Source organism: Lepisma saccharinum, chromosome 1, assembly GCF_977018435.1.
Source record: "Lepisma saccharinum chromosome 1, izLepSacc3.1, whole genome shotgun sequence".
Lineage (NCBI taxonomy): Eukaryota > Metazoa > Arthropoda > Insecta > Zygentoma > Lepismatidae > Lepisma > Lepisma saccharinum.
Genome location: NC_139229.1, coordinates 141,277,570 through 141,304,466, shown reverse-complemented (window position 1 = coordinate 141,304,466; position 26,897 = coordinate 141,277,570). Strand labels below are relative to the sequence as shown.

The 26,897-nt window shown below is 36.9% G+C and overlaps 1 protein-coding gene across 7 annotated transcripts in view; it reads left to right on the top strand.

Annotated features, from left to right (window-relative positions):
- Nucleotides 1-26,897, top strand: part of cora (erythrocyte membrane protein band 4.1 like coracle) — a 61,612-nt gene that overhangs the window by 20,891 nt on the left and 13,824 nt on the right. For 4 of the 7 annotated variants that reach the window (XM_083139515.1, XM_083139520.1, XM_083139518.1 and 1 more), the window contains 8 exons: nt 208-380; nt 2,099-2,256; nt 7,652-7,849; nt 12,824-13,126; nt 13,448-14,641; nt 21,230-21,337; nt 24,021-24,134; nt 26,362-26,460. In XM_083139515.1, coding sequence (XP_082995641.1) covers nt 208-380; nt 2,099-2,256; nt 7,652-7,849; nt 12,824-13,126; nt 13,448-14,641; nt 21,230-21,337; nt 24,021-24,134; nt 26,362-26,460 — 2,347 coding nt within the window. The remainder of the gene's footprint in view (nt 1-207; nt 381-2,098; nt 2,257-7,651; nt 7,850-12,823; nt 13,127-13,447; nt 14,642-21,229; nt 21,338-24,020; nt 24,135-26,361; nt 26,461-26,897) is intronic. The other 3 variants (XM_083139521.1, XM_083139528.1, XM_083139535.1) reach the window with 3 other exon arrangements.

The window sequence follows — 26,897 nt, the reverse complement described above, 5'->3', positions numbered from 1 at the left end:
ATTACAAATGTACAAATAGTGGCGCTGTTATAGGGCAATCAAAATATTTGTTTTGGTTCTGCATATAATTTATTACCAATTTGAATTTGTTCATGTTGAAATTTTATATATATTTCACTGTTATTTAGTTTGCCAAAGTTACATGGGTTCAGTTTCTTTAGTAGATTTTATATGTAACAACTGAATTTCGTTGTAAATTTCAAACAGGCTTATGACTCCAGAACCAACGCAAAAGGGTGGCCTCTTCCCACGATTTGGTTCAAAATTCAGATACTCAGGGCGAACACATTATGAGACCAAGAAGACCCCTATTGAGAGGCCAGCTCCACAGTTTGAAAGAAGTCTTAGTGGTAGACGGATGACTTCTAGGAGTATGGATGGTAAGATATAACTTTTTTTTTTTTTGTACTTCTTTTGAATACTCAAATAGTGTGTGTATAAGGTGGTTATTGGTGCTCCGGTACTCATATTTGTTCATAATTGTTATTTGTTAATGCTTTTATCTGGATTGTGAAGCAGATATTTTATAAATTGCATTAAATGTGTAGCAGGGCAGTAGAGCCCTCTATATCATGTGATTTTATCTGAAATATATTTCAACCGTTTCCTGATTAACACTAATGCTTATGAAAAACTAAATATGCTGACCAAGGCAGTAATTTATTTTATTAAAAACATAAACTAAACATAACGTTTCAACCTTCTAGCAAGGTCTTCTTCAGACTCTGTATCAAGTACAAAGAAATACAAGATGAAGAAAGAGGGATATTATTGGAACTTGAAATAGAAGAAGACAAGTTAAGCTTTCTAGATATATTGATGAAAAGGAAGAGAGGACAAGAAATTGAAACCGCTTGGCATCAGAAGAAGTGTGCAGCAGGGGTATTCTGCCACAAAAGAAGTGATGTAAGTGAGGTGACAAAAATAAATTTTATAAAGAATATGGAGGACAGAATCAAGAAAATATGCATGAAAGAATGTGAAAAAGAAGGCAAAATAAATAGCCTATGGAAACAGCTGGAAAAGAATGGCTATGAGAAGCAGGATAGACTGGACATAAACAGAAGAAGGAAGAAAACGGGCAGGGAAGAATTGGAAGAGAAAGAAAAAGAGGAAGAGAAAGAAAGAGAGAGGAGGTTTGGAATAAGGAGTATGGGGAAGACCACAGAAAAGATATGCAAAGTGCTTAAGAAAGCGGGAATTAAAACTTACAGGAAGGGAGGGAGAAGCATCTTAGGAATAGCGAGGAATGCAAACAAGAAAAAGGAAAACAGAGAAGAGGAAGAGGAAGGGATTATCTACGAAGTGAAATGTAAAGAATGTCAGAGTGTGTACATAGGAGAAACGAAAAAGAGGCTGAAAGACAGGTTGAAACAACATAGGGATGATGTACGACTTAAGAGAGAAAGAAATGCAATATTTAAACACACGAGAGAAACAGGACATGATATAGAGTGGGATGAGGCTAAGCAGTTAGGAAGGGAGAAGAGAATGCTAGTGAGAAAATGGAAGGAAGCCAAGGAAATAGAGAAGAAAGGTGAAGAAGACACAATGAACTGGAATGGGGGATTGAAGTTAAACAAAGAATGGAAGAAGATGTTAGAAAGAGTGGAAAGGACAAGAGAGAAAGAGGAGAGGAGAAGGAAGAAAAATGAAGGGAAAAGAGCGTGAGATTAAAAGACCAACCACATTCTATATGGAAGTAATTGTGTTTAGCCTTTTAGGTGAAAGTAAAGTTGGAAAGTGAAAGTCACCTGCTAGAAAGTTCCAAACAACTTTCTAAATAGTCTGGAGGGAGTAATGTTTGTGTATATATAATGCCCTGTTTTTGTATCTTGTTACTTTTGTACTTGATACAGAGTCTGAAGAAGACCTTGCTAGAAGGTTGAAACGTTACGTTTAGTTTATGTTTTTAATAAAATAAATTACTGCCTTGGTCAGCATATTTAATTTTTCATAATCATGGAAACAAGGCTTAATGGTGTTACTAATGCTTATTAGTCAAAATATTGAGTGAATCTGCAAAATACTCGACCAGAAGGTATGTTACAATTTGTTTATAAATCATTTATAACCTTGTGTTTCCACTTTTTTTCAGCTCTTGGAGGACCAAAACAAACTGAAGATGACTTTGAAACTTCGAAGAGGCATACGATGTCCCATCCACCAGAACACATTCCTGAAATGGACAGTATTGATGAGAAACCAAAGGACCAAAGGAATTTCAAGAAGAAGGAAGACAAACCTAAAGATAAGGTATCCATTGTTACTTGCTTAAGGTTATTTTTCTTCCACGTTATAGTTTTGGGACAAAAGTTCCCACTTTGTCAGGAACTTTCTTCCTCTCTCTCTTGGCACCATAATCCAAATATGGTAGAAGTAAGATTTGTTTTTATGTCCTAGACATAGTTCTATTTCTTGATTATAATAATGTAAACATTTCCCTAGAGAATTATTCTACTTACCTGCATTTTCAAGTTGCTTAATGCAGAGCGAAATCATGTTAAACAATTATGCTTTTGGATAAGACATAACTGAAGACCTTTGACTGACATTTCATTTCTTTGACACACACGTTTTCTGTTCTGTTCCTTCTATACTGACCTCATCAGGAAATGGGACAAGAACAAATAAGTTATACTGAACTGAGTCATTTCTAAAGCTTCTCATCTGTAGACAAAGCTTGTTTTGTTTTAAAATATTCTTGAATGTCTGTTTTTGATTAAATAAGTAAGCTTTGAATTGTATTAGAATTTAACGAACTACATCTCTAACAAAATAATCTTGTGCAATCTGTAAGGTTTCATAATGTTTACTTTGAGGTATTAGCAGAAATGGTATTTTTTTAAAAATTGAACTTCTTTAATTTCATTGCTAATAACCAGCTCAAATGTCACCTGGTATTTTTTTTATGTATTTAATTATTTATGATGAGAGCTTCCTTGAAGAGAATTGTATTACTAATATTGTTGTTACAAAGTTTGGTAGATAGGAAGGCAATTTTTTTTTCAAGTTTGTTTTTCTAGTGTAGAAGTAAACATTTATTTTTATGAGCCTGAAGGAGCATTTGTGGCCATATTTTTAATTTAAGCAGGGGAAGCTGATTGCATGCCATTGGTGCAAGACTGCATAGCAGTTAGCAACTTCATATATTAGATAAATATGAAGTGATGTTTTGAACAGTGTATGTATGTGACGGAGTGTATTTTTCTCATTGTCTCGGACAATTTCAAATTCCAATTCTTTGCTGAAAAGTGTGCATATTAAAAATAAGAAAAAGTAAAAAATACTTGTATCACTGACTGCATGAATGAGTTTTTTTGATTTAGAAGAAGTATGCTTATTTTAATCTTCACTTATTTATTTCACTGACATTCCATTACAGTATTTTTATTACTCTTGATATAACCTTATTCTCTCCGAATCCAGTTTTAAAAATCTTCATGGGAATACTAAGTACCATAAATTGTTGTCATTACACATTACAATTACAGTGTTTTTTTTCCATGGAATAATATTACTGTAGTAATGAACATTCAGTTGTAATCGAAGATTGACTGGTGGAGATGGAATTTAGTAGTTTGAATCCTATTGATTCCACCCTAATTCATCTCTTGGCATTGTTACTTCTGTTGTCTTTATACATAGGAAGACAGAATGAATACATATTTTTTAAGTTTCTGATGATAGTGTAGCAATGGACTTGCCTTATTAGCACTTTGCCAATGATTTGTTCATTATGCAATATCAATACTAGTAGCTATGTTCAAGCAAATTTTGCAAATGCACATTCAGTAGTTTATGTAATTTTGTATTCTGCTATGGGATTTTAAAATGATTTAATGCATGTGCAAGACTTCAGTGGTGGTGGTCCTTCCAAATTTTTTGGTGAGGGGTGGTTGAGAACATTAGGCTATTAAGACTTGTGTACATAGTTATATCATATACACAGAAATGTTTGAAATTTTAATTTTAGTTGGAGACACAATATTTAGAAATTTAGAAAGGTCTGCTTATGTGCAATAATTCTATGCTATAACCTTTACAACAGTATATATACATACAAAAGTAACAACTATAGAAATAAAAGTAATTCAGGTGATGGATACATACCAACTGAGTTTCTATTATTTTAATGTTGGTGATAGAATTAGGAATGGTATGAATATATGGGGAAACATGAAAGCATGTGAATTGAATAACAATGCATTTTGCAAAACAGTATTCATGTTTAAGTAACTTGGCTAACGATACTATACCATATGCCAGTGTAAAGTATGAGGTTTATTGAAATTACACAAAATTGATAATTTCCTGAACTTTTTAAGTTTTAGATAAATTAGGAATAAAAGTCAATGGAAAACGATTTAAAGTTATGTAAATAATTCAATTTATTTCTTACATTGAACACACATTTAGGAAAAAAATGTCATGGCAAAGAAACATACAAAAGTGTTTCTTAGCATTTTTTTAAAAAAGATAATTCATAAACATATGAGAACAATAGAATATATGTATAATACCCCCTGTTGTGCTGCAAAGCACATGGTTAATATCCTTTAACATGATGTTCAGATGTGAACAGTTAATTTATCAATCCATTGTGTTAGTTCTTTATACTTTCTTTTTAAAATTTGTGCATCATACATTGTGCCAAGTTTTATTTGTGAATGTGACTTGCCGTGTTTGTTTTCAGAACATACTTGCACATACATACACCACATATACACACCTCTTTTCTGTTTCCAAGTGTAAGAAACTTAAATTATTCTTTGTTTCAGTATTAGATTGTGAGAATGTTTCAGCTATTCTTGAATGCATCTTTCTGTGTTTGAATATTTATGGTTGATTTCAGGAATTCACAACAGCTAATGTTAAATCAGGTTAGCATCTCAAGGCATGTGATGCTCTTATTTTTAATATCCCCAGAGATTGCAAACGAGGTGTTCAATTGTGGTCATATTAACATTCCTTGTGTTTTGAGAGTGATGTGTTGTTTCTACTGAACAAATATGCAAAAATGTATTTTTTTCCCATGATTTGTTTGATCCATGAGTAGTGCTAGAGAAATCTTTCACGTGTTATGACTCCAAAATTGATTGTTATATTGAACGTGATGACTACTAGGGATGGGCCCGGTTGGAAGAAGAATATTATTATTATGGACCAATAACTACTTATTAGTTTATTGGTAAATTTGCCAGTAAGTGTACTGATCCATTAGCTTGTAACTTGCTGCTACTTCGATATATTTACAGTGCTCTAATATTTTAATTCTTCTTACAACATAAAATTAACTTCCAAATTACAAAAGTAAATTTCATATCAGTAAGAAAATCATAGAGCTATAGAATCATGTTTGAACTTACCTCAAAACAGGCAAAATTAAAAATAATAATTTGCACAAATATAGGTAAAATAAAGTGGAGCTTCAATGTTAGTTGAACAGACTGTCCCAGCACAGTGTGTTTTAAAACTCAAGTGAAGTATCAAATTTAACAGAACATTAATCAGGATTTGCTTGTGACAGTATAAATTTGTGCCTGGAAAATTCATTCCTATAAATCTTAAATATGCACTCTTGTTCTCATGAAGACAGGTAAAGATAAATTAGGTTTCATGTATTTTTTCAGTGTTGATTCTTGAGACTTTAATTATCACACCACATACGAGTATTGTAATATAAAAGGTACCCATCGTGACATTTAGACTCATCATGGCATGTAGATTGTTATTGTATGTGTCTTCAAGTTCATTTTGTTTCTTCAGATTTTTTCCCCCAAAACAGGAGCACTTGAGGGGTTACAGATATTTATTGCAAGTAAAGTATTCAACTTTTGTTAATGAAACCAGTCCAAACCGAACGAGGAACTCATTTTTTTTAACACCTACAAATGTTCAATGTATGCACCATGGGTGACATGGCATGCATCAACGCAATAGTCTACTTCTTGCAACACTCTCATCAACAGGAGTCTGTCGATAGTGTGTATTGCTGCGATGATACGCTTCCTTAGGGCTGCGATATAATGCGGCATCGTTGAGATGAATACCCTGTCTTTGATGAAACCCCACAAAAAGAAGTCACACGGTGTAAGGTCCGGTGATCTTGGGGACCAAAACAGTGCACAAAACGCTGTGAGTGATGTGGCTGATTTGAGTCGGGCCTCCCCCATGGCGCAGTGGTAGCGTCATTGCCTTGTAATTAAGGGGTCCCGGGTCCGATACCCGGTGGAGGCACAAGTGGTTCGGATCCCACTTTAAACTGTAGGTCCAGTCCCGATTAGCCTTACTGTGCATAAAGTGGACTTAAAACAGCAAACCAAGGCTGATTTAAGTGTCGCCCAGCGGCAAGAGTATGAATTCTCAGCTTAACAAAACCTGCACGCACAAACTGTTTGCGTTCCTATCGTGTTGACGCATGCCATGCCACCTGTGGTGCATACATTGAACATTTGTAGGTGTTAAAAAAACTGTTAGTTCCTCATTCGTTCTGGACTGGTTTCATTAACGAGAGTTCAGTAGTTTACTTGCAATAAATTTTTTTAACCCTTCAATAATTTATGAAACACCTGATATATAATTAAAAGTTTTTCTCAAGTGTAATGAATCTCGACACTTGGCAATTTTTACTCATTTTTTTAAAATTTTTCATCAAGATTTTAAAAGTATTTCAACCACTAATGCAGGTATGTTCATCGAAGTCCCCCAAGCAAGCCTTTATTCCTGCTGGTAGCAATACCATGTGTATTAAAAAAATGTTTCCAGAAGAAATATTTTTTTTGTTTGAGTATGCCATGCAGGCATAACTTATTTGAATAACAGTAAACACCACACAAAATGAAGGTTTGTACATTTCTCAGCATGGCCACGTTTCCAATGAAAGAAGAAAAGTCATAGAACTTCTGTGCAGCCTGATGATGGGAGAATATAGCAACAGGCTGTATTCTCCCATACTCAAGATGTTTCTTAGTTTGGGTGTTTGATGAAAAATTACTCTTAGATCTTATCTGGGAATGACCCTTGAAAATAATCACAACTCGTGTATTCACAATTTTCCACCCACACCAACAGTCACAACTCTTAACTTCAATAACCGTTTTTGGGAAGCCATTATCTACCTACCACCCACCCCTTCAACCAACACATTCATAGACTCCCAACTCAACCTAGCTGATTGGTAACCACCGCAACCCTTCCTATCCTAGTCACACATTTCACATTTTCCAATCCAGCAAACAGTTAAACACTGGTGAAAGTGCCTTTTTGTGTAATGTGTATTGCTGTCTCTTCCCATCAACTGCCTACACTGAAATATGACACCATCTTCATTTAAATTGGGACCATGCGTATTAAGGGTTCTGATACCATGTTTTATTTAAAGTGAAGTTCTGTGCGTGGAAATTCATGGTGTAATTTGTTACAGTATAAAACTAGTAAGTTCATAGTAGCATATAACTTAGGAAGAATGCAAACTAATTTAAAAATTCATCTGCACCAGTGGTTAAAATACTTTAGGTGTATAAATTCTATATTCCTATTTCATCACTATGTATCGGCCCATCCCTAATGGTTACTAAAAGTGGTTACTAAATGGTTTGCTAAAACTAATGCATCTTACTAACCCTGCATGTTTGTGCTTGCACCTTAGTTAAATAGGAAGGCCAGCAAGGCCAGCACCACCTCAGCGAGCTCCTCCAGTTCAATGGAAGGGGAGTATGAAGCTGAGAAAGACGACCTTGACCAAAAGTTGCAGCAGGGTGCGAAGTCTGATGGACAAGAGGGAAAGCCTAAGGTAGTGGGTCTGCTGGCCTCTAACCATAGAAAGCATGGCACGATTCCTGAGGAGGTAGAGTGGCTGTGGTGTGCTGCACCTCATATGCTTTTTGCTTGCATGTGTTTACAGTTTTCACTTGTTTGCTTTGATTCACATGTGAATTGAATTCCAGCTTTCTGTACTAAGGCACTGTAATGGCTGTTTTGTTGAATAATTAAGGTACACGATGCTGTAAGTATTAGAGGAAATATTAAAGAAAGGATTTGCACAGAGCACAATTATGTCGGTTTTATACATAAACAATGCAATAAAACAGATCTAAAAATTTTATTAAGTTTAAAACAAGATGTAAAATGGCCAAATGTACAAGGTGAATTCATCAGGTTTGGTAGATTTTTCAAAAATTAATAAACGATACTTAAAATTAGGGATGGGACTGATTAATCGGTACTCTATCGGTATTGGCTGATATAGGCACATCGGTTTATCTGTAAAATTGCCGATTATTTTACCGATCCGATATATCAATAAATATCTTATAATTTAGTGCAAAATTCTGCCATTTTGTTGTAATTTTTGTGGATAATCTTCATGCCCTACTTTCTAAAAAAGTAAATGTCTAAATATGCAACTTTTGTTGCAATGCAGTCACCTCGAAACACACACTTATTAAGAAGATCAATGAACATTTCAGGTTCTTCAAGGACCAATTCTAATTTTATATCAGATCAGTAGAATATCGGTATCGGTAAATTTCATATCGGCCCATCCCTACTAAAATAGTTAACTTGTGTTTTTAACAGAGATGATTATTTGATTCAGTCTTTCAGTGTTTCTTCAGCATTGAGCCAGTGTATATTACTCATGTCAAGCACATTCTCCTTTTAGAATTTTAGAGAAATAAAATGAACAATGAGTGTATTTCTTGTTATCATCATATAGTTCGCTCGAAGCTAATGTTCACAAAAAATCTAAGTGAACACAGTCATCCTTGCTGTCAAATACCTATTAGGGAAATACATTTTTTGGAATGCATAATGTAGTTCTACTGGGTTTGTCTCCCATTGAAACATCTGTTAATGATTAGCTTCATCTGTGTTTTTAGTCAACTTCAATGAGCAGAGTAACATACCCTTTTCCCACCTTTTTTGAGAGGATCAAATGAAAACTAGAATAATACTGTAAAAACTTTAATATTGTTTGAAATAATCTTTAACTCTTACTGAAATCCAGTCTTAATTCAGTTCAATAAAGATACTTGAATGGGGGGAGGGGCAAGGGAAGTTGTAGAACTGATTGCAATTTATAGAAGAATCCAAGTGCAGTATAGTTGTGCTAACTCATGTGTAGGAAATGTATGATAATTTCAAGGGAGGTGAAATTTTTGCGTTGGATGGTTGGTGTTCGTCATGTTGGGTTCTGCTTGTTCAGACTCCTCATATGTGGCAGCTGGTAGTTGATTAAGGATTAAATCACTTCAACCAGTACCAGCTCCTTTGTTGTAACCACCTGTGACCGACCATTCATCAAAGCAAATGAAGTAGTCTTTTGCCACAAGGTGCAATATTTTCAACATGACAGTGTGAGGGCTTACTCACACACATCAGTTGAAACAAAAAGGATATTTGAATTTTGAATTCTGCTTCGTCTTCCATACTTAAATCTGTCTTAAATAAGCCAAATCTGCTTATCACATTTTTTGGTCTTTAAAAGGTGATCTTTGTGGCCAAAATGTTGTATCAGATGTCTTGCTGTGTCCAAATTGCATAACATGCATCCCAAAGAATTTTATTCCCAGTGTATAGAGAAACAGCTGACAAAGCATGGTTGTATTTAAAGAGTAAGGGAAGGTGGGAAAACCGTGCCAATAACTTCGACAGTCATAAAAATAATTCTATGAAAATTATCCTTTTGCTTGATTCTCAATCAAGATATAATGGGTTAATTGCCGGTGAAAGTACATTGGACTGTTGTTTGTACCAATCCTTACTGTAGGCTCTTATAGTTAGATTGTAAAGTGAAGGATTTTGGAATCTACCATATTCCATGTAAATTATCAGCAATAATTATTACATGCAGAAAATTGGAAACATTATTTGGGAAAATATTGATTCAACTATTGAATTATGCACTATAAAATATCCATAGCTATGAATGATGAGAGAAGACAATAATAACCATGAGAGGAGCTAATTTTCTATTTAACTTGCTTATTAGATTTGATGAGCATCATGTTTTTAATATTAAAATCATTTTGTTTAACCAATTGTTGAAAAATGCACAATTTTGAACATGACTGTGTTTTTATGGGATGGGGGGGGGGGTTACGTTGTGATAAGGTTTGTATTTGAATACTTAAAGTGGATCTTCTATCGATTTGTTTGAAGTTAACCAGTTTTAACAAAGTTTTATAAAATTAAAGATTGCATTAACCTTTCTTCTGGAATTTTAATTGCAGTTGACTGTGCAGCATGCAACTGCTTATGCTCCTAATTTTATTCATTATCAGTGCATTCCTGCCCCCTGCCCCTGATATGCAGTGCAAATAATATATTGTGGAGTTTTCATCTTATTTTTGTACATATGTATAGTTAGAACACACAATTTTCTAACGTAAGCCTTGTTCACATTTATTATAGTTAGTTATATGTATGAGAGAGATGGTATTATTTGAAAGGTTTCCCTATAGTGGTGATGTATATGTTGTGGTGTGATCTTTGTGTGCAAATAACTCCAGTGTGAAAATTGCCTATTGTGTGTATTCCCGATAATACATCGCTTACTTGTTACTGATAAGCAAAAATGGTTGACATAAAAATTGAATTGGAAATGAAAATAAGTTATTTATTTGTGAATGTACTTCGACTGGAGCGTGGTTTGTGAACATTGAAATCAATACCATTGGAACTAAATGTGTCAATATTTTTTCCTTCCTCTGGGTTCATTGCAAGATTTTTTTTTCTTTTATTTGCCCACTTACTGAAAGTTCTGAAATTGATTGTTTTGAAGTACAGAATAATAATAAAAGATGTAGAGTTGACAGGGTTTTTCACAAGGATATTTTTTTTTTGGTGTGCAAAGATTTGAGAATGAAAGTAATTTCATTTTTTTAGAACCAGCTTTTTTGATGGGAGACATTTTCTATAAAAATGTTTTATATTCTATTTTTAAAAATGTTGCATAAACCTTTACTGTTTTGAGTAGAAATTACACATAAAATTTGATTAATAGCATCAGAGAATGGTGTGGAAATTTATTTTACAATTGCTTGGAAAAGTTGTAAATTTGGAAGGGGGACCTTGATTATGTTGACAGGAAGCAATGTTCTTCCATATATGTCTATAGTTCTTATTGGGGATGGTGTGGAGGAGGGGGGGGAGATTGGTGAAATTTAATTGGAGTCTATTAATTTTTCTTCTGTCACTTGATCTTATGAGGGTATGTATGGCTTCTCTGGGTAAGTACCGTTGATAATAATTGTCCACTTTTTGTCTAATTAAGGAGGTGGAAAATAGTTTTGCAATGTGTTAAGCAAAAACAGCATTGCTCAAAAAGCAAAACACTTGTCATTTACCTTAAGTTTCTTTCACTTTTTAATCTGAGTCATTTTTGCTTCCTTATGTCTGCTGGGTCATCTTTTCAACTTCAGTTGGAATTGCTAATTTTTTGGTGTCTCAAGAGTTTTATCACTCTTACATGGCAAAATATTTTCTGGTGTACATTATTACATGGAAATAGCATAGAACTGGTGCACACTTATGTCACTAGGAGAGCATTGATATTTGTGTATAATATTGGAGCTGGAGCAGCTTCCCAGGTTTTGCAGTGGCTATCATCATTGCCTTGTTATCAATGTATCCTGAGTTTAATTTCTAGTGTGGGGCACAAATGCAGTAATTTGAATGGATCCAAATTTAAACTCTACGTTTAGTCCTGATTAGCCCATTTGAGCATAAGAAGCACCTTTTGTCAATTGAACTTGCTTGATAAGTGAAGATGCTGCAGAAAGTTTCAGAAGTTTATTTACGTATCATTCACCATGTATTTATAAATAGCATGTCTATTATTTTGTAACAGTTAACATTCTACAAACTTCTAGTTTGCATCATCAGATCCAATGGAGTTTGGAAGAAAAACACTTAGTGCATTACTTAGTCTGTTGAATCAGTTCCAAGATAATTTGTGGTTTGTTGTCGACAAAACACACAATCTCACAGTTGCCACCAGTGTCTTGATTCTATATTTTCTTGCTGTTGGTTACTACTATGTAATACACTGTACAAGCATTTTTCTACCAACTCCATTGGATCTGTTGGTGCATAGAGGTAGGTGAAAAATGACCTGTTATATAATATTCAGTGTGTTATTTACAATATTTTCCAGCACAATGCATAAGACAGTTTCTTGTGTCAAATTTATTTACTTTCCCCACATCCAATATTACATACTTTGTCAAAAAAGGACATACAGTATATATTATCTTGCATTTATCAGCAAATACATTAAAGTAAAAATACAATGGCTTTTATTTTCCTGGATTTACATTTTCCCAGCAGTATACATTTAACCCTTATAGTCTTGATAAGAAAAGTACAGAAAGATTTTCCCACAGTGTACATCTTCCTACATTTTAAGTTCTTTTGCCACTTCACGTGAGGAATATATATACAGTAATTGAGGTTATGCTGTATATTTCAGTGGTGGTGAGGTAGGAATTGTTTCAAAGACATGTGTATTTCTTTGTATTAATTCACCACCAGGAGTATACTTTCCATGTAATTTAAACAAGGCTTGGTGTAAAATACATAAATGTAGCTTTGAATTTTTGTTGCTTGTTGTCTAAAAGAGGTTAAAGAAAAAAAACACTGGTGACAGTTGCTTTTCGCACCTGCATGTGTTCAGTTGTTATTGTCGTAATAGTGGTAGTAGATGTAGGAATGTTCTTGGCACAAATGTGGTTATAAGAAGAGATCCTAGTTGTATGTGCTTTATATGTTTTTTTAGATTTGAAAGTTAATCTTATCCATTTCATTATTGCCTCTGCAGAAACCTGTAGGTGGTGTTGCTGTGTTGCCCCCTGGAGCCCTGAACTTTGGAAAATCAAAAAAGAAGGAGAAGGAGGAAAAGGAGAAAGACAAAGAGAAAGAGAAAGAGGGTGCTAATGAAGAAGGTGCAGAGTCTCCAGTGAAGGATTCTGAGCAAGCAAGTACACCCTCAAAGAAAGAGAAGAAGGAGAAAGAAAAAGAGAAGAAAGAAAAGGAAAAGGAGAAGAAAGAAAAGGAAAAGGAGAAGAAAGAGAAAGAAAAGAAAGATAAGGAGAAGGATAAGAAAGAAAAGTCTAAAATCAAGGTTTGTTTTCCACTAAGAGAAATACTTTTTGTAGTGATTTCCCCATTATGTTTGCCAGTATCCATTTATTTGGGAACCAAATTTTTTTGTAATGTAGACATCTTGTAATCAGTTATTTGGTTACATCAGCATACGTAAAATTGCTATCATTTCAGTTTTGTTTTAATTGTCAGAATCTTGAGTATGCTCCTTGCTTTGAAATATACATTTTGTTTGGCATGCTTTATGAATATTTATTTGTCTTGAATTGCACGTTTATGAATGTTTTATTTATTATTATTTATTTATTGCCATTGCATTGCATGTTTTCTTTGCACGTAGAGCCCAGGATTCCTCTTCAAGTCACCTTCGAAAGACAAAGATAAATCCAAGGAGAAGGATGAGAAAACCAAGGAGAAGGATGAGAAAACCAAGGAGAAGGATGAGAAATCCAAAGAAAAGGATGCCGCAAGCGATGCTTCAAAAACTTCAAGCCCTGAAAAGACAACCACAGAATCTCAAAAATCCCCTACAAAGGAAGGGGGCCCACCTCAAGGTTCTCCACAATTACCTGGGTACACAAAGGAATATGATTATGAAGAGCAAGTATCACCTTCAAGAAAGAATTTTGAACCACATGAACATGGCTTCTCATACGAAAAAGACAGTGCAAACAAAGAGGCAGCTGGACATCCAGATGGGCAGGCGCAGCTGACCCCAACAAGTAAGAAAGTAACAGGGTTAGCGTTCAATTACGCCCCGGGCGAAGAGAAGAAAGTTCTTGAAACCGCAGAGAAGCGGAAAACTGCAGCTACACCAGGGAAATCTGCTGACAATAAGACTGTTCCCCCAATCGGGATTTTCACACCAAAAATTGATTATGTTGAATCTGCAGCAAGGAAGGAGCAAGCAAAAGGTCTGCATGGTGACTCCCAGAAGGGCAGCGAGAGATCTATCCCTCCATATCAAGACCCGATCGTGATGCAGCAGCTAACTTCAGCTACACCATACTCTAAGGAAGGCCGGTATGCAGCTGAAACATTTAGAAACCCTCAGTATAAAGATGGTAAAATGGAGCAACATGGTCCAGGCCAGGATGTTGGATATCCCTACCAGGCTGCTAATCTCTATGCTGGTAAACCCAATGAAGATCCAACAAAAACATCACAATATGGCAACACTGATAAAACTCCAGAGTATGCGGAGGTCAATAAGAAAGCCAAGAAAAATGGTCTTGGTGTTGCAGGCGTTCCGGGAACAAAAGAGAGAGGCACGAAACGCGAGAGAACAGATTCAGGGTCCAGTGAGCATTCAAGCAGCGATTTATCAGAATATGGAGAAGGTAGGGAAACTGTTAGGGATCTGACTTCAAGTGCTAAAATTAACACTTCAACAACACCAAAAATCGTGAAGACGACAACCAAGGCTATGGTAGTGAAGGATGCTGAAGGGCTCACCCAGAACATTGAGGAGAAAGTTGAAGATCTGACACCTGGAGGTACTGGAGCAATTACTGTTTCAACTCAGGTTAATAAGGTGAATATTTAATTTATTTTTTTAGTTATAACTTTTTTTTGGGACCAGGTAATCGGTTTATTGTTGTTTGCATGCCACTAGTATAGTATATAGTAGATGTAATTTAATTAATCATTGATGTGTTTTGTTTAAAGGTATTTGCATTACTCTTATATTTGGTATTAATTGTGCATGTTGGTTTTTCAGTATGCCTCCTTAAACATCAGCATTGATGACATTAAATCATTAACTAATGTTTTGACGTTAGAATGCTACCAAAGAATAGTTTGGAAGGCCATAGTGCAAGCATGTACAGTTGTCATGAATTTTAATGTGCACATTTACATAAGTTAAATGTACTTATTTGGATGCATATAATTTTCATTCAGCCGACTTCTACTAAGAATTTTATTGTTAGTATCATTAAGGTGAAGTAACTGCATGTATATGTGCTCTATGTAACTACTCTTGTTTGCTATCGAACCCAAAGTGCAAATTTCTATTAATTAAACTGTTTGTGTGAAACATGATTGTGCTGCCCCGTGTTATGCATCAATGTGCTATATCCTAACTTAACAAACATGTACTTAAATAGATTGCAAGTTGGAGTTTGTATAGCATATCAGATAACATAATACGGTGAAACCCCGATTTTACATTTTTCAGGGGCCCATAAATAAAAAAACGTAAAATGCAGGAAACGTAAAAAGCTGGAAAGCATAAGGGAGGGGTGAAACTCAAGTGTCAGTAAGAAATGACTACACAATCGACTTTTTAGTGGTATATTATATCAAAAATTGTTTTAACAACGGGATAGAAGTATGATTATGAATTTCCAAGGAAAAAGCAAGACCTGCTGTGAAAGTCAATGATGGATTAACGTGACCCACTTTCGTAGGGTAGGGAAGGTGGATAACTGCCGTCTATTAGGTTCATTTGATTGTGTGGGATATCTATTTACTCTGTAAACTGGTAATTAGTTGCTAGTTTTTGAAGTCCCGGGTAATTAGATGGGTAGGTGATAATTTATAGCTGGATGTCAAGCATTATTATATACTACAATGAAAGTGTCCTGAAGGCATACAGAATGATTCAGATTCCACTTTGAGCTTACATATGTATCCAGTCCCGATCAGCCCAACAGCATGAAGTAAAACAAGCTTTGTCAAACTTACGCATCTTTAGAAGTCACAAGAAATTATCAGTGACGCGCACATGATTTTCGAAAGGGGGATGGGGTTACGTATACTTTTAATAGTAGTCCGCCCTCACTTTGCCATCTTTTCCTGCCTATGACGTTATCCCTTTTTTTTTCAGAAATAATTGCCAAAAGGGGGGGGGGGTATGACCCCTCTCTCTCTGTGTGTGTGTATATATATATATATATATATATATATATATATATATATATAAATCAAATAAGGTTAAAGGAAACACTCACCGGACAGTAGGAAAATTCAAAATTTTCGCTAATTTATAGCATCATCGGTGTGAGAAGAAACAGCCCTTTTGGCCCTCCTTGCTTTTATCCATTATATATATATATATATATATATATATATATATATATAAAAATCAAATAAGGTAAAAGGAAACACTCACCGGACAGTAGGAAAATTCAAAATTTTCGCTAATTTATAGCATCATCGGTGTGAGAAGAAACAGAAGACGGAACTGGAAGTTGGGGTCCTGCAGAGTTGCCAGGTCCCCATTGAAGAAGAAGCGGTGCGTAGAACGAAAAAAACACTGTTTCGTCACCAGGCTCGTCGTAAACTGTGAGTGTGTAGGATGAGTTGGGAGGGAGGGCGGGAGGGTGGGTGAGGGTTGGGCATTACTGGGTGGCCTTGTTCAGGCCAGGTGGAGTGGTTGCACTCATGGCCGATATATAGCCCTCTCCCATCTTTTGCGAACAGAGGTGTTGGCTGGTTGGGGTAGGAGGTGGATGATCGCTACCCGGAAGCAGTCGTTGAAACTGATGTTGTGGTGGTTGGTGTGGACGGCGACAGTGAAGTCCAGGTTGTGGGTGGAGGAGGGGTGGTTATTGATGCGGAGGTTGAGGCCCGTTGATGTTTCCCCCAGGTAAAAATCACCACAGATGTTGCAGGTGAGGATGTAGATAAGGTTTGAGGCATGGCAGGTCCCTTTGGGATGGAGGGTAAATTTGCCAGTGGCCGTGTGCACCTGGAGGGTGTGAGAAGTGATAAGGATGGGACAGGTCTTGCACCTGGGTCGGTTGCATTTATGGGCAGGGGGGTGTTGGATGTGTGGTGAAGGAGTGTTGTGGACCAGGATGTTTTGGAGGTTAGGGGGGCGTTTGAAAACCACCCTGGGTTTGTCGGGACATATGTTTTTGGTTTCGGGATCACTGTGGAGGATTGGGAGAAGAGAGTGCAGTGTGTGCCTGATTTTGTTGAGGTGGGGATGATATTGGGTGATGAGTGCAGGTGGGTTGGTGGCAGCAGGTTTCTTGGTGGTAGTGGTATGTGAGGCAGCTCGTGATATTTGCTTGGTGACCAGGATGGAGGGATATCCACGGTTAACCAGGGCCTGGTGTAGGCGGAGGTTATAATTCTGGCGGGAGGTGGGTGAAGTGTTCAGGCGCTGTCCCCTGAGGGCCAGAGAGAATGGAATTGCTTTTTTGGTGTGGAACGGGTGGGAGCTGGAGAAGTGTAGGTATTGCATGTGGTTGGTGGGTTTTATGTGGATGGAGGTAGTCAGGTGTCCTCCCTCGATGTGCACGTCCACATCCAGGAAGGTGATCTGGTTGGGGGAGTGTGTCCAGGTGAATTTTAGGGAACGGAAGTGGTTAAGTTGGTCCAGGAAGGCTGACAAGGATGGTTCTCCATGTGTCCAGAGCATGAAGATGTCGTCGATGAAGCGGAGCCGTTGGAGGGGTTGGGTAGCCAAAAACTCTTGCTCAAGTTGGCCCATGAAGAGGTTTTTCATAGGATGGGGCCATTCTGGTACCCATGGCTGTACCTCGGATCTGCCCCCCCCCCTGCCCATAAATGCAACCGACCCAGGTGCAAGACCTGTCCCATCCTCATCACTTCTCACACCCTCCAGGTGCACACGGCCACTGGCAAATTTACCCTCCATCCCAGAGGGACCTGCCATGCCTCAAACCTTATCTACATCCTCACCTGCAACATCTGTGGTGATTTTTACCTGGGGGAAACATCAACGGCCCTCAACCTCCGCATCAATAACCACTGCTCCTCCAACCACAACCTGGACTTCACTGTCGCCGTCCACACCAACCACCACAACATCAGTTTCAACGACTGCTTCCGGGTAGCGATCATCCACCTCCTACCCCAACCAGCCAACACCTCTGTTCGCAAAAGATGGGAGAGGGCTATATATCGGCCATGAGTGCAACCACTCCACCTGGCCTGAACAAGGCCACCCAGTAATGCCCAACCCTCACCCACCCTCCCACCCTCCCTCCCAACTCATCCTACACACTCACAGTTTACGACGAGCCTGGTGACGAAACAGTGTTTTTTTCGTTCTACGCACCGCTTCTTCTTCAATGGGGACCTGGCAACTCTGCAGGACCCCACTTCCGGTTCCGTCTTCTGTTTCTTCTCACACCGATGATGCTATAAATTAGCGAAAATTTTGAATTTTCCTACTGTCCGGTGAGTGTTTCCTTTTACCTTATTTGATTTTTACTTAGCCCTTTTGGCCCTCCTTGCTTTTATCCATTATATATATATATATATATATATATATATATATATATATATATATATATATATATATATATATACACACACACACACACACACACACACACACACGATCAGCACCATGCTTCGGCAGGGGGTTCCGGCTGCTTTTACCCCACATATTCTTCGATTTTTCCCAATTTGCAGGTGATGTGATCAGCACCATGGTTGAGCAGCCCCTTTGCTCTGCTCTTTTGACCCAAATACACATTTTAATGACATTTAGATGTGCACTAAATTTGGCTGCTCTCGGAAAATATTGCCACACCCCTCGTTTATTCACTGATTTTTCCTGGTCCCATCACTTTTACAACATACGAGTTACGCAATTTGCATAGAGAAAACATTCTCTGCCTCGTGTTAAAGAATCATTTATCCCAACTTCACACCCTTCCCCCACACAATTGATTCGACACAAATAGTTTTCCATCAGTGAGTAAAATAGTGACCTATCTGCCCATGGAAAAAAAATGATCACTTTAACTTGTGCGTTTTCAGCTTCATTCTGATAACCAAATGAATGATATAGCTTCCATGAAAAAACTTCAGATTAAAAATAATCTAACTAGATTCATATTTCCTTAGGAATCTAAACTAATTTCAATTGAAGAAAAAGTGCCTTTGTTATCCGGTATGACAAATACTTAATTTTTCCCATTTTCAACGTTGCAAACCGGAAAAAGGAAAAGTTTTTACAAACAAGTCTCTCCTCTTTTTTCATTCCTGTCAACTAGGATGGATTCTGTAAATGTGTGGGCAAAGAAGCAATTGGTGATCGAGTCCCGTTGTCAATTTTCCACTCCCGTTTTTATGGAGAAGAAGGACGAACAAAGACACCTCAGTCACGCACATTGTGTCCAAACTCTACAGAAGGCATCATTTAGAGAGCATCAGTTTGGCAACAGTGCGCTTGTTGTCTGAACCTGCGGCAGAAGGATCAGCCCATTTCATTTTCACGGGGAATGCAAGAAGTGCAGTTTTCCCTTCCTGTCCCTCAAGGGAGGTATGACAAATGCAACTTGTGCACCTCCTCCCCCCTCCTGGTAACCATGCCTCTTCCCTCCATCCTCTAGCATGAAAACCTAACTTCTGGAAGTTCAAGGTCGCGTGGGGAATGCGAAAGCAAGAAAAAAGAGGAAGGGAGGAAATAACAGAACAGGTTTCTGGCAAATTTTAAAACATTGTCACGTTTCGGAGAACGTATAAAGTGGGAAAAACGGGAGTTAGAGCAAACGTAAGATCGAGGTGAACGTCCTATTATTTAACATGGCCTTTTTCCGGGGCCTGACCGGATGAACGTATTAAGCGGGAAAACGTATAATCCGGGAACATAAAATCAAGGTTTCACTGTATATATATATATGTGGATAAAAGCAAGGAGGGCTAAATGGGCTAAATAAAAGTTAAAGAAGGAGAAAGGAAACACTCACCAGACAGTGGAAAAATTATAATTTTCGCAGTCTAACGCTGCATCTTCGGTGTAAGAAAAAAGATGGAACCGGAAGTTGGAGATCTGTTAGAGTTGCCAGGTCTCGATCATAGAAGAAGTAGTGCGTTGAACGGAAAAAACACTGTTCCGTCACCAGGCTCATCGAAACTGTGAGTGGGAGGGCAGGGTAGGGTGGGAGGGATGGGTTGCAGAAAGGGGGGGGGCAGTTGCTGGGTGGCCTTGTTCAGGCCAGGGGAATGGTTGCACTCATGGCTGATATACAAGCCCTCTCCCATCTTTTGCGAACTGAAGTGTTGGCTGGTTGGGGTAAGAGATGTATGATCGCTACCCGGAAGCAGTCGTCGTTGAATAACCACCTCTCCTCCACCCACAACCTGGACTTCACTGTCGCCGTCCATACAAACAACCACAATACCCCTTTCAACAACTGCTTCCGGGTAGCGATCATCCATCTCTTACCCCAACCAGCCAACACTTCAGTTCGCAAAAGATGGGAGAGGGCTTGTATATCAGCCATGAGTGCAACCATTCCCCTGGCCTGAACAAGGCCACCCAGCAACTGCCCCCCCCTTTCTGCAACCCATCCCTCCCACCCTACCCTGCCCTCCCACTCACAGTTGCGATGAGCCTGGTGACGGAACTGTGTTTTTTCCGTTCAACGCACTACTTCTTCTATGATCGAGACCTGGCAACTCTACCAGATCTCTAACTTCCGGTTCCGTCTTTTTTCTTACACCGAAGATGCAGCGCTAGACTGCGAAAATTATAATTTTTCCACTGTCTGGTGAATGTTTCCTTTCTCCTTCTTTGATTTTTATATATATATTATTTACACAGTATTATTTTATAAATGAAACATCATGCAGCAGTATTTACTTGGATATAAACTATAAAAGTATGAAAAATATATAAAAACAACCTGACATCCATTGCAGTATGTCGTTGCATACTGCAATGGATGTCAAAGATGCAAAAGCTGCAAACATGTTCATATGTGCTAGTAGTTGTACTTTTTGAGATTTATTACGTAACTGCGAATTTACGTAAGTCGCATATTACGTAAGTGAGGGGGGGGGGGTTACTGTACCTTTAAATTGCTTTTGGTTTTAAGTATTGGCATCAGTATCAGAATTGGTTCTCATCAAAATAAATGTTTTTGTATTCATGACAACAATGAATATTTCTGTTGCCATACTAATGAAATAAGTTCATACAAAATTATGTTCTCAGTTTTTGTGTTTAGAAAGCAACTAATCTGTGCACGAATATATGTGTGTGTGTGTGTGAATAGAAGAGAACATGTAAATATCATCATAAACATGATGTTTTAAATATATTTATTGTAATTAACAAATGTATTTGAAGGACCTTTTTCTTTTAATCATGATCTTAATTATTCTCACCCAAATTTTTTATCCTAATCAGGCTGAAGGTTTGGATGATACATCTACTCCTCATGTGACTGCTACCCAAGTAACAACGAGAACAGCTACGACACATGAAGATAAAGAAAAGAATGCCAAAACCAGTCAGGTATTATCCTATGTATATACTTTGGGAGAGCAGAAGGGGGTGGGGGTTGGTTCATCAGTGTGGATATTTTCCTAGTGAGCAGTGCATTTTGTTTTTGAAAGTAACATGAAATTGAAAAACTGATGTTTGAGTACCATCTAGTTGCAGTGAAAGATTTAACACAGGGAGTTGATGCTTTTGATACTGAACATAATGTGTAATATATCCTTCACATTGTGGTGTCATTTTAATAACGTAGTCCCAGTATAACAGAATAGTACTTCTTTCCGATGGTGTGTTTCTGTATTTTAATTTTTTCACCCCCATAAACCACTAATAGTGTAGGGTTTCGAAAGTCGAGTAACCCTAACTTTGATCAGTTATTACATGAAAAATAGGATAGATATTTACAGTGGGTTTTCTGGATATCTTGAAGTCTACTCTATTGAGATATTTTTAAAATACTTTTGATTGCCAGTTCATTCAAAACGGAAAGTTGTAGAAATAAATAAACTGCTCAAATCCAAGTAATTTTTTTTTCCAGAATGCCAATTTCAGGAAATAAAATATATAAGAAATATTATTGCCAAGTCTTAATTCTCTGTTCTATGATTGGCCACTGTGGTTAGCACTGAGTGCAGCACTATCCATTTTATGGGCAAATTGAAATTCTTTTATTTAAGTGTCTTATAATTAGAGCTGAGCCAATACCACCATTTGCCGATACCGATACCTATAATTCCAGTATAAAATAACAAAGTCTATATATAATTACCGAGTCATACTAACTCATCAGTCACATCTAGGCACGTATCTAAAGTCGTTTTCACGTTCAGAAGACACAACGGCGTTTATGGAGAAACTGCACAGTGTTGCCAATACAGCGAGCGCTAGCTTATGTCGCCGGGAAATGAAGAGCTTCCTTCACAATGAAGGTGTTACATATTTTGTATATATAATGATAAGAATATGTAATTATTAATATTAAACTGTAAATTTTACAGTTACCCTTTTTCCTACGATACATTGCGATCACTACACGTGCAAGTGTAATGCACGAAATAAAGACACATTGTCTATAACAATGACACTTCAGAAATCACAGAGCGCTCACACAACTGAAAACAGTTTTTCGAGAGAGGAAAGAGTCGAAACAGACAGTAGTACACCCTGGACTGCATTTTGCACACGAACGAGGCTCTGGCGACTGGCACTCTGGCCAGTATAATTTTGTGTGTTTTGTCCTGTTTTGTCCTTGTGTGTGCTGAGTGCCCCTTTACGGCCTCAGCTTTTAACGGAAGTCAGAAGATTTTAAGCTTTTATGATTTTACTTATGCAATGTTAGAGTTGTTCTTAGTAACGTTAAGGGGCTGGTCCCCGTATAATGTGACGGGTGCAAAATAGCCTAAGTGCTGACGCACCCAAAATTTTAAAATCAAAATCAAATCGAAACAGACCAAAGCAGATCTCTCACTCAAGTAAGGGGAACCTGGCACATGGGTTAGATTCAAGTTGCAACCCAAAGAAACAAATGAGTTATGGCACACTTGAACTGATATGACGACGTCAATGACTCAAGCAAGGCATGTCTTATTTCTATCTTGAAGCCCCATATTTTGTCACGTGTTGGAAAGCCTTTCAAAGGTTAATATGGTGTCTATGAATTTGTTAATATGGTGTCTATGAATTTATGGGTACGTTGGAAACTGAAAGGTGATCTTCATTTCAGTATTAATGTCGACAGTAATGTAAACAAAAAGAACGTGTATTTGCGACAGCACTAATGTTGCTCAGAACAGCAGCATTGGAAATAATTGTCAATTATTAAATTTAAGTAATTGCAATTCTATTATAACAAACTGCATAAAGTTAATATTTTTACTGAATGGAAATAAAATAACAACTCGAAAACTTGTGGTGATTAGCCGGAATGCTGCAGTGAGTCAGCTCAAGATGGCTAGACGTCGTCTCCTTACTTCGCACGCGGTTTCAACCGACACTCACCGATGCAGATACCCACAATATTGTGTATTGGTATCGGCTCAGCCCTACTTATAATCTTAGTTGGCAACGTTAGCAGTCCAGAATTTTGTCATTAGATGCTGGCAACATGTACCCAAGAACAGACCATACAACTGCATGCAAACTCAATTACAGCTAATCACCATGTCTCATTGTCATGAGTAGTATACATCAGCACAAAATTGACATAAAAAAATACATTACTGTAACATTAGAACATTAATGTCTTTTTTTTTAAAAATGGAAAAATACAGGCTGTCCTCTATCTGGAAAGTCGTGAAATATCAATGATGGTTTATAAAGTCAGGGAAATTTATATGAAAAGCCGTTTTAACTTGGCATCAAGGAGTGGCACCCTCATCATCCAACACACTTGCTGCCAATTGATTAAAGTTAGGGTATGTAAACTTGTAGTTTTATATCACAAAGATCAAGCCAAAATGGATGCAGCAATGGTAAGAGCTAATAAGGGCAGTATTTTGTACAATACTTACAATAGGCAGAGAAGACTTAATACTGACTGGTGATGTTGGGGATTTTTGATGCATTTGGTCAGGGAAATAAATTTCATAATTCTGCGGGTATCTTAACACTACAAATTTCTGTTAAGGTATTTAAAAAGCAACTTAAATGCATTCTATATTTCAACCAAAATCATAATTGTACATTGCTTTCATTTCAGATTGAAGAAAAGACTTTTGCCCACACTACAACAACAAGTGCAACACATCAAGAGCAGAGGGTTGTGACACAGGAAGTAAGAGCTATGTCAACTGTGTTGACTGGAGATTCCCAGGTAACATTTCATTGTCAGTAGTTGCATTTTTTAAAAAATGTAAAACTTTGTAATGTGTTTCTAATGAGATATTTTTGGTGAAGCAGAGTCTACTGAATTGCATGTTGTTAATATGTAACATCTAATTAAATCCTTTAAACTAACATAACCCAAGTTTTTAAATTGCATGCTTCCTGCTCCACTGTCCGACATTATAAAGAAATGTAAGTCAATCTTGTATTTTTTTAAAAATAGAATTGAACAGTTATATGAGCTTAGGAACACTTGCAAAGAAACACCCATGCCAGAATTCAAACCTAGAATAATTGGCGAGACTTTGGGCTCAGCACTCACCGAGGCAATGCATTATGTTTAGTGTATAGTTTGGAAAATTACCGTTCAAGCATTAAACATAAATGTTACATGCTTTGGCAAAAGTATCTGTAGGACCTCTCACTAACAAGAGGAAGAAGTAGTACCAATTCATTCCTAAAACTATAATATGTGTATTAGGTGTCAGAAGGGTATGGCATATGTTCTAAATTTTATGTTGAATGTAGTAAACCTCCCAGTGTATTAATGGCTTGAATGCTTGTTTTGCTTCTCCATGTACAATAAAACAATGAAAAGTGATATACAGCTCACAGGAAAGTGTGAGAAATAATCATGTTTTAGTGAGTATTTTGTTATGTTTCCAATTTTTATTTATTTTTGCAGTTCATGTGTCCCTTTTTTTCACTTTACAAGGCTGTGATAAAATAGTGTGCCCCAAAATTTTGTAAAAGAGGAAGGATATCCAGACATGCCACTGATCTTGCATGTTTCTGGGAGGGCTAAAGATTTTTTCACATAGTTTACTTTCTTCATTATGCATTCCAAAATACAGTATGCAATAAATCATAAATTCAAGAATCTTGTTTTAATGGAAAATTACATAGTATTAAAGTTCTTACCAATTGTCTGTGACCACAGTCAATTTGATACGAAATCAATTTTTAACATATTTCCTCTTTATGACGATGTTTCTGCATGGATGCCTGAATGAAAAGCACTTGTCAGTAGTGCAAAACATTGTCAAGAAAGGGGAAAAAATGGGAAACCATGGAAGATATGTTAAAAAATAATTTCATATATATTTGCGTTAGGTGGAAAAAATTCCTGTCCTTGTTTTCAACCATGCATCTTGATGTATAAATGTAAAAATTATATATTTTTTTAATTCTATATTTGTCAAGCATGCATATACATTGCAATGTATAACTTGTGCAGTTATAAGGAAGCGTGGCTAGCAGTTTTCATGTATATTGCCTGTATCTGAACACTCAACAATCATTGCAGTTGTGAACCGTGAGAAGCTTGTTTGCAATATTACAATTTGGAGTCAAATTTATAACAAACCACAAATAGAATGCAAGTTAACTTTCATTTCATATTTTTAAGAGAAATATTTTGATAACATAGGCAATTGCAAATAATTTTAGAAGGATTAGAAATATGTGCACCAGGTCTCGGGTTGAAGGTTATGACTTTTAATGCTTGTATCTTGATAACATTAAGGTTAATGACATTTAATTGTGCTTATTACCTATATCCCTTAATATGTGCTTTTCACTTTTAACCTATTTTTTTTTTTTTTTCCAAGCATGCTCTAATAAAACACTGCACAAAACTGTGGCCCTCATTGCATATATTTTTCTTAGGACTGAGCCTATACCATTGTCAATCTATTGGTAGCAATTCAGATTTCATTGGCAATATCAGCCGATAATTTTCTGGACACTGTCTCATGGAGGGAAATCATAACCAACCTACAATACTTCCAGTTGAATCCTGGAAATTATGAAATTTTAAGATAAAAGTTTGTTTTACTTAACATTTTTTTAGTATTTTTCTTCTAATTACTAACACATGTATGCCTTTTATTAGCATGACATTGTAGTCTGATCTGTACTGAACAAAAGAAGGTATGATTCACGACTACTGTCATTAATTTCCAATGTAGAAAATTATGTACGTAATTTCAAATTTTCCGTGGAAATCCACGGTGCTGAGAATAGTACCGCTGAAAATGAGCAGGCTTTCAAGGATTAATGTTAAAAATATTCTGAACAACTCCCAATGTTGAAAAATTGGTATTGATGGGAATCTGTAAGAGATCAGCGTCGGCATTAGTTCAAAGTGGTACGGGCTCGGCCCTAATTAAAAAAAAAAGTTAACTGCTTCCCTTCTAACCTGCATGCATTATTAGGCTTATTATAGGAGAGAAAGCACTTCTAGTCTCAGCAGCACCGATTCTGGCACCCCCATTGACGTGGAAGACTCTCAAAGCATGAATCTTTCTTCTAAGGTAAAGTTGCACTCAGGTTGCATGTTGTGACGTCCAGTTCAAGTGTTTTAAAAAGAAACACTGCATGTTGCTGCTGTGTCTGAGATTCCACAGCCTTGAATCAAACCACATGCACCAGGGAGATGGAAAACGTTAAAGCGTGAACAATGATGGATACTGAGTTCAATCTAAAATCTTCAGGTGAAAGGAAAATTGGAAACAAAGAAATTAGGTATTTTGAATCACTGACATTCTGAGCTAGAGAAACAGAGGAATGAGATTTTGCATTGAAACTGTCTTCGTAATTTCAAAAGCAGGAGTTACGACATTGATATTGCTCTGCAGTGTATGGAAGTTCTTGAAATTAGTCTTTTCATTCTACACTTCCATCTCTGAGGATGGAAGCATTTTGTAGCATGTTGTTAGTTCTATATGGAGATAGATATGCAAAGCTTTGT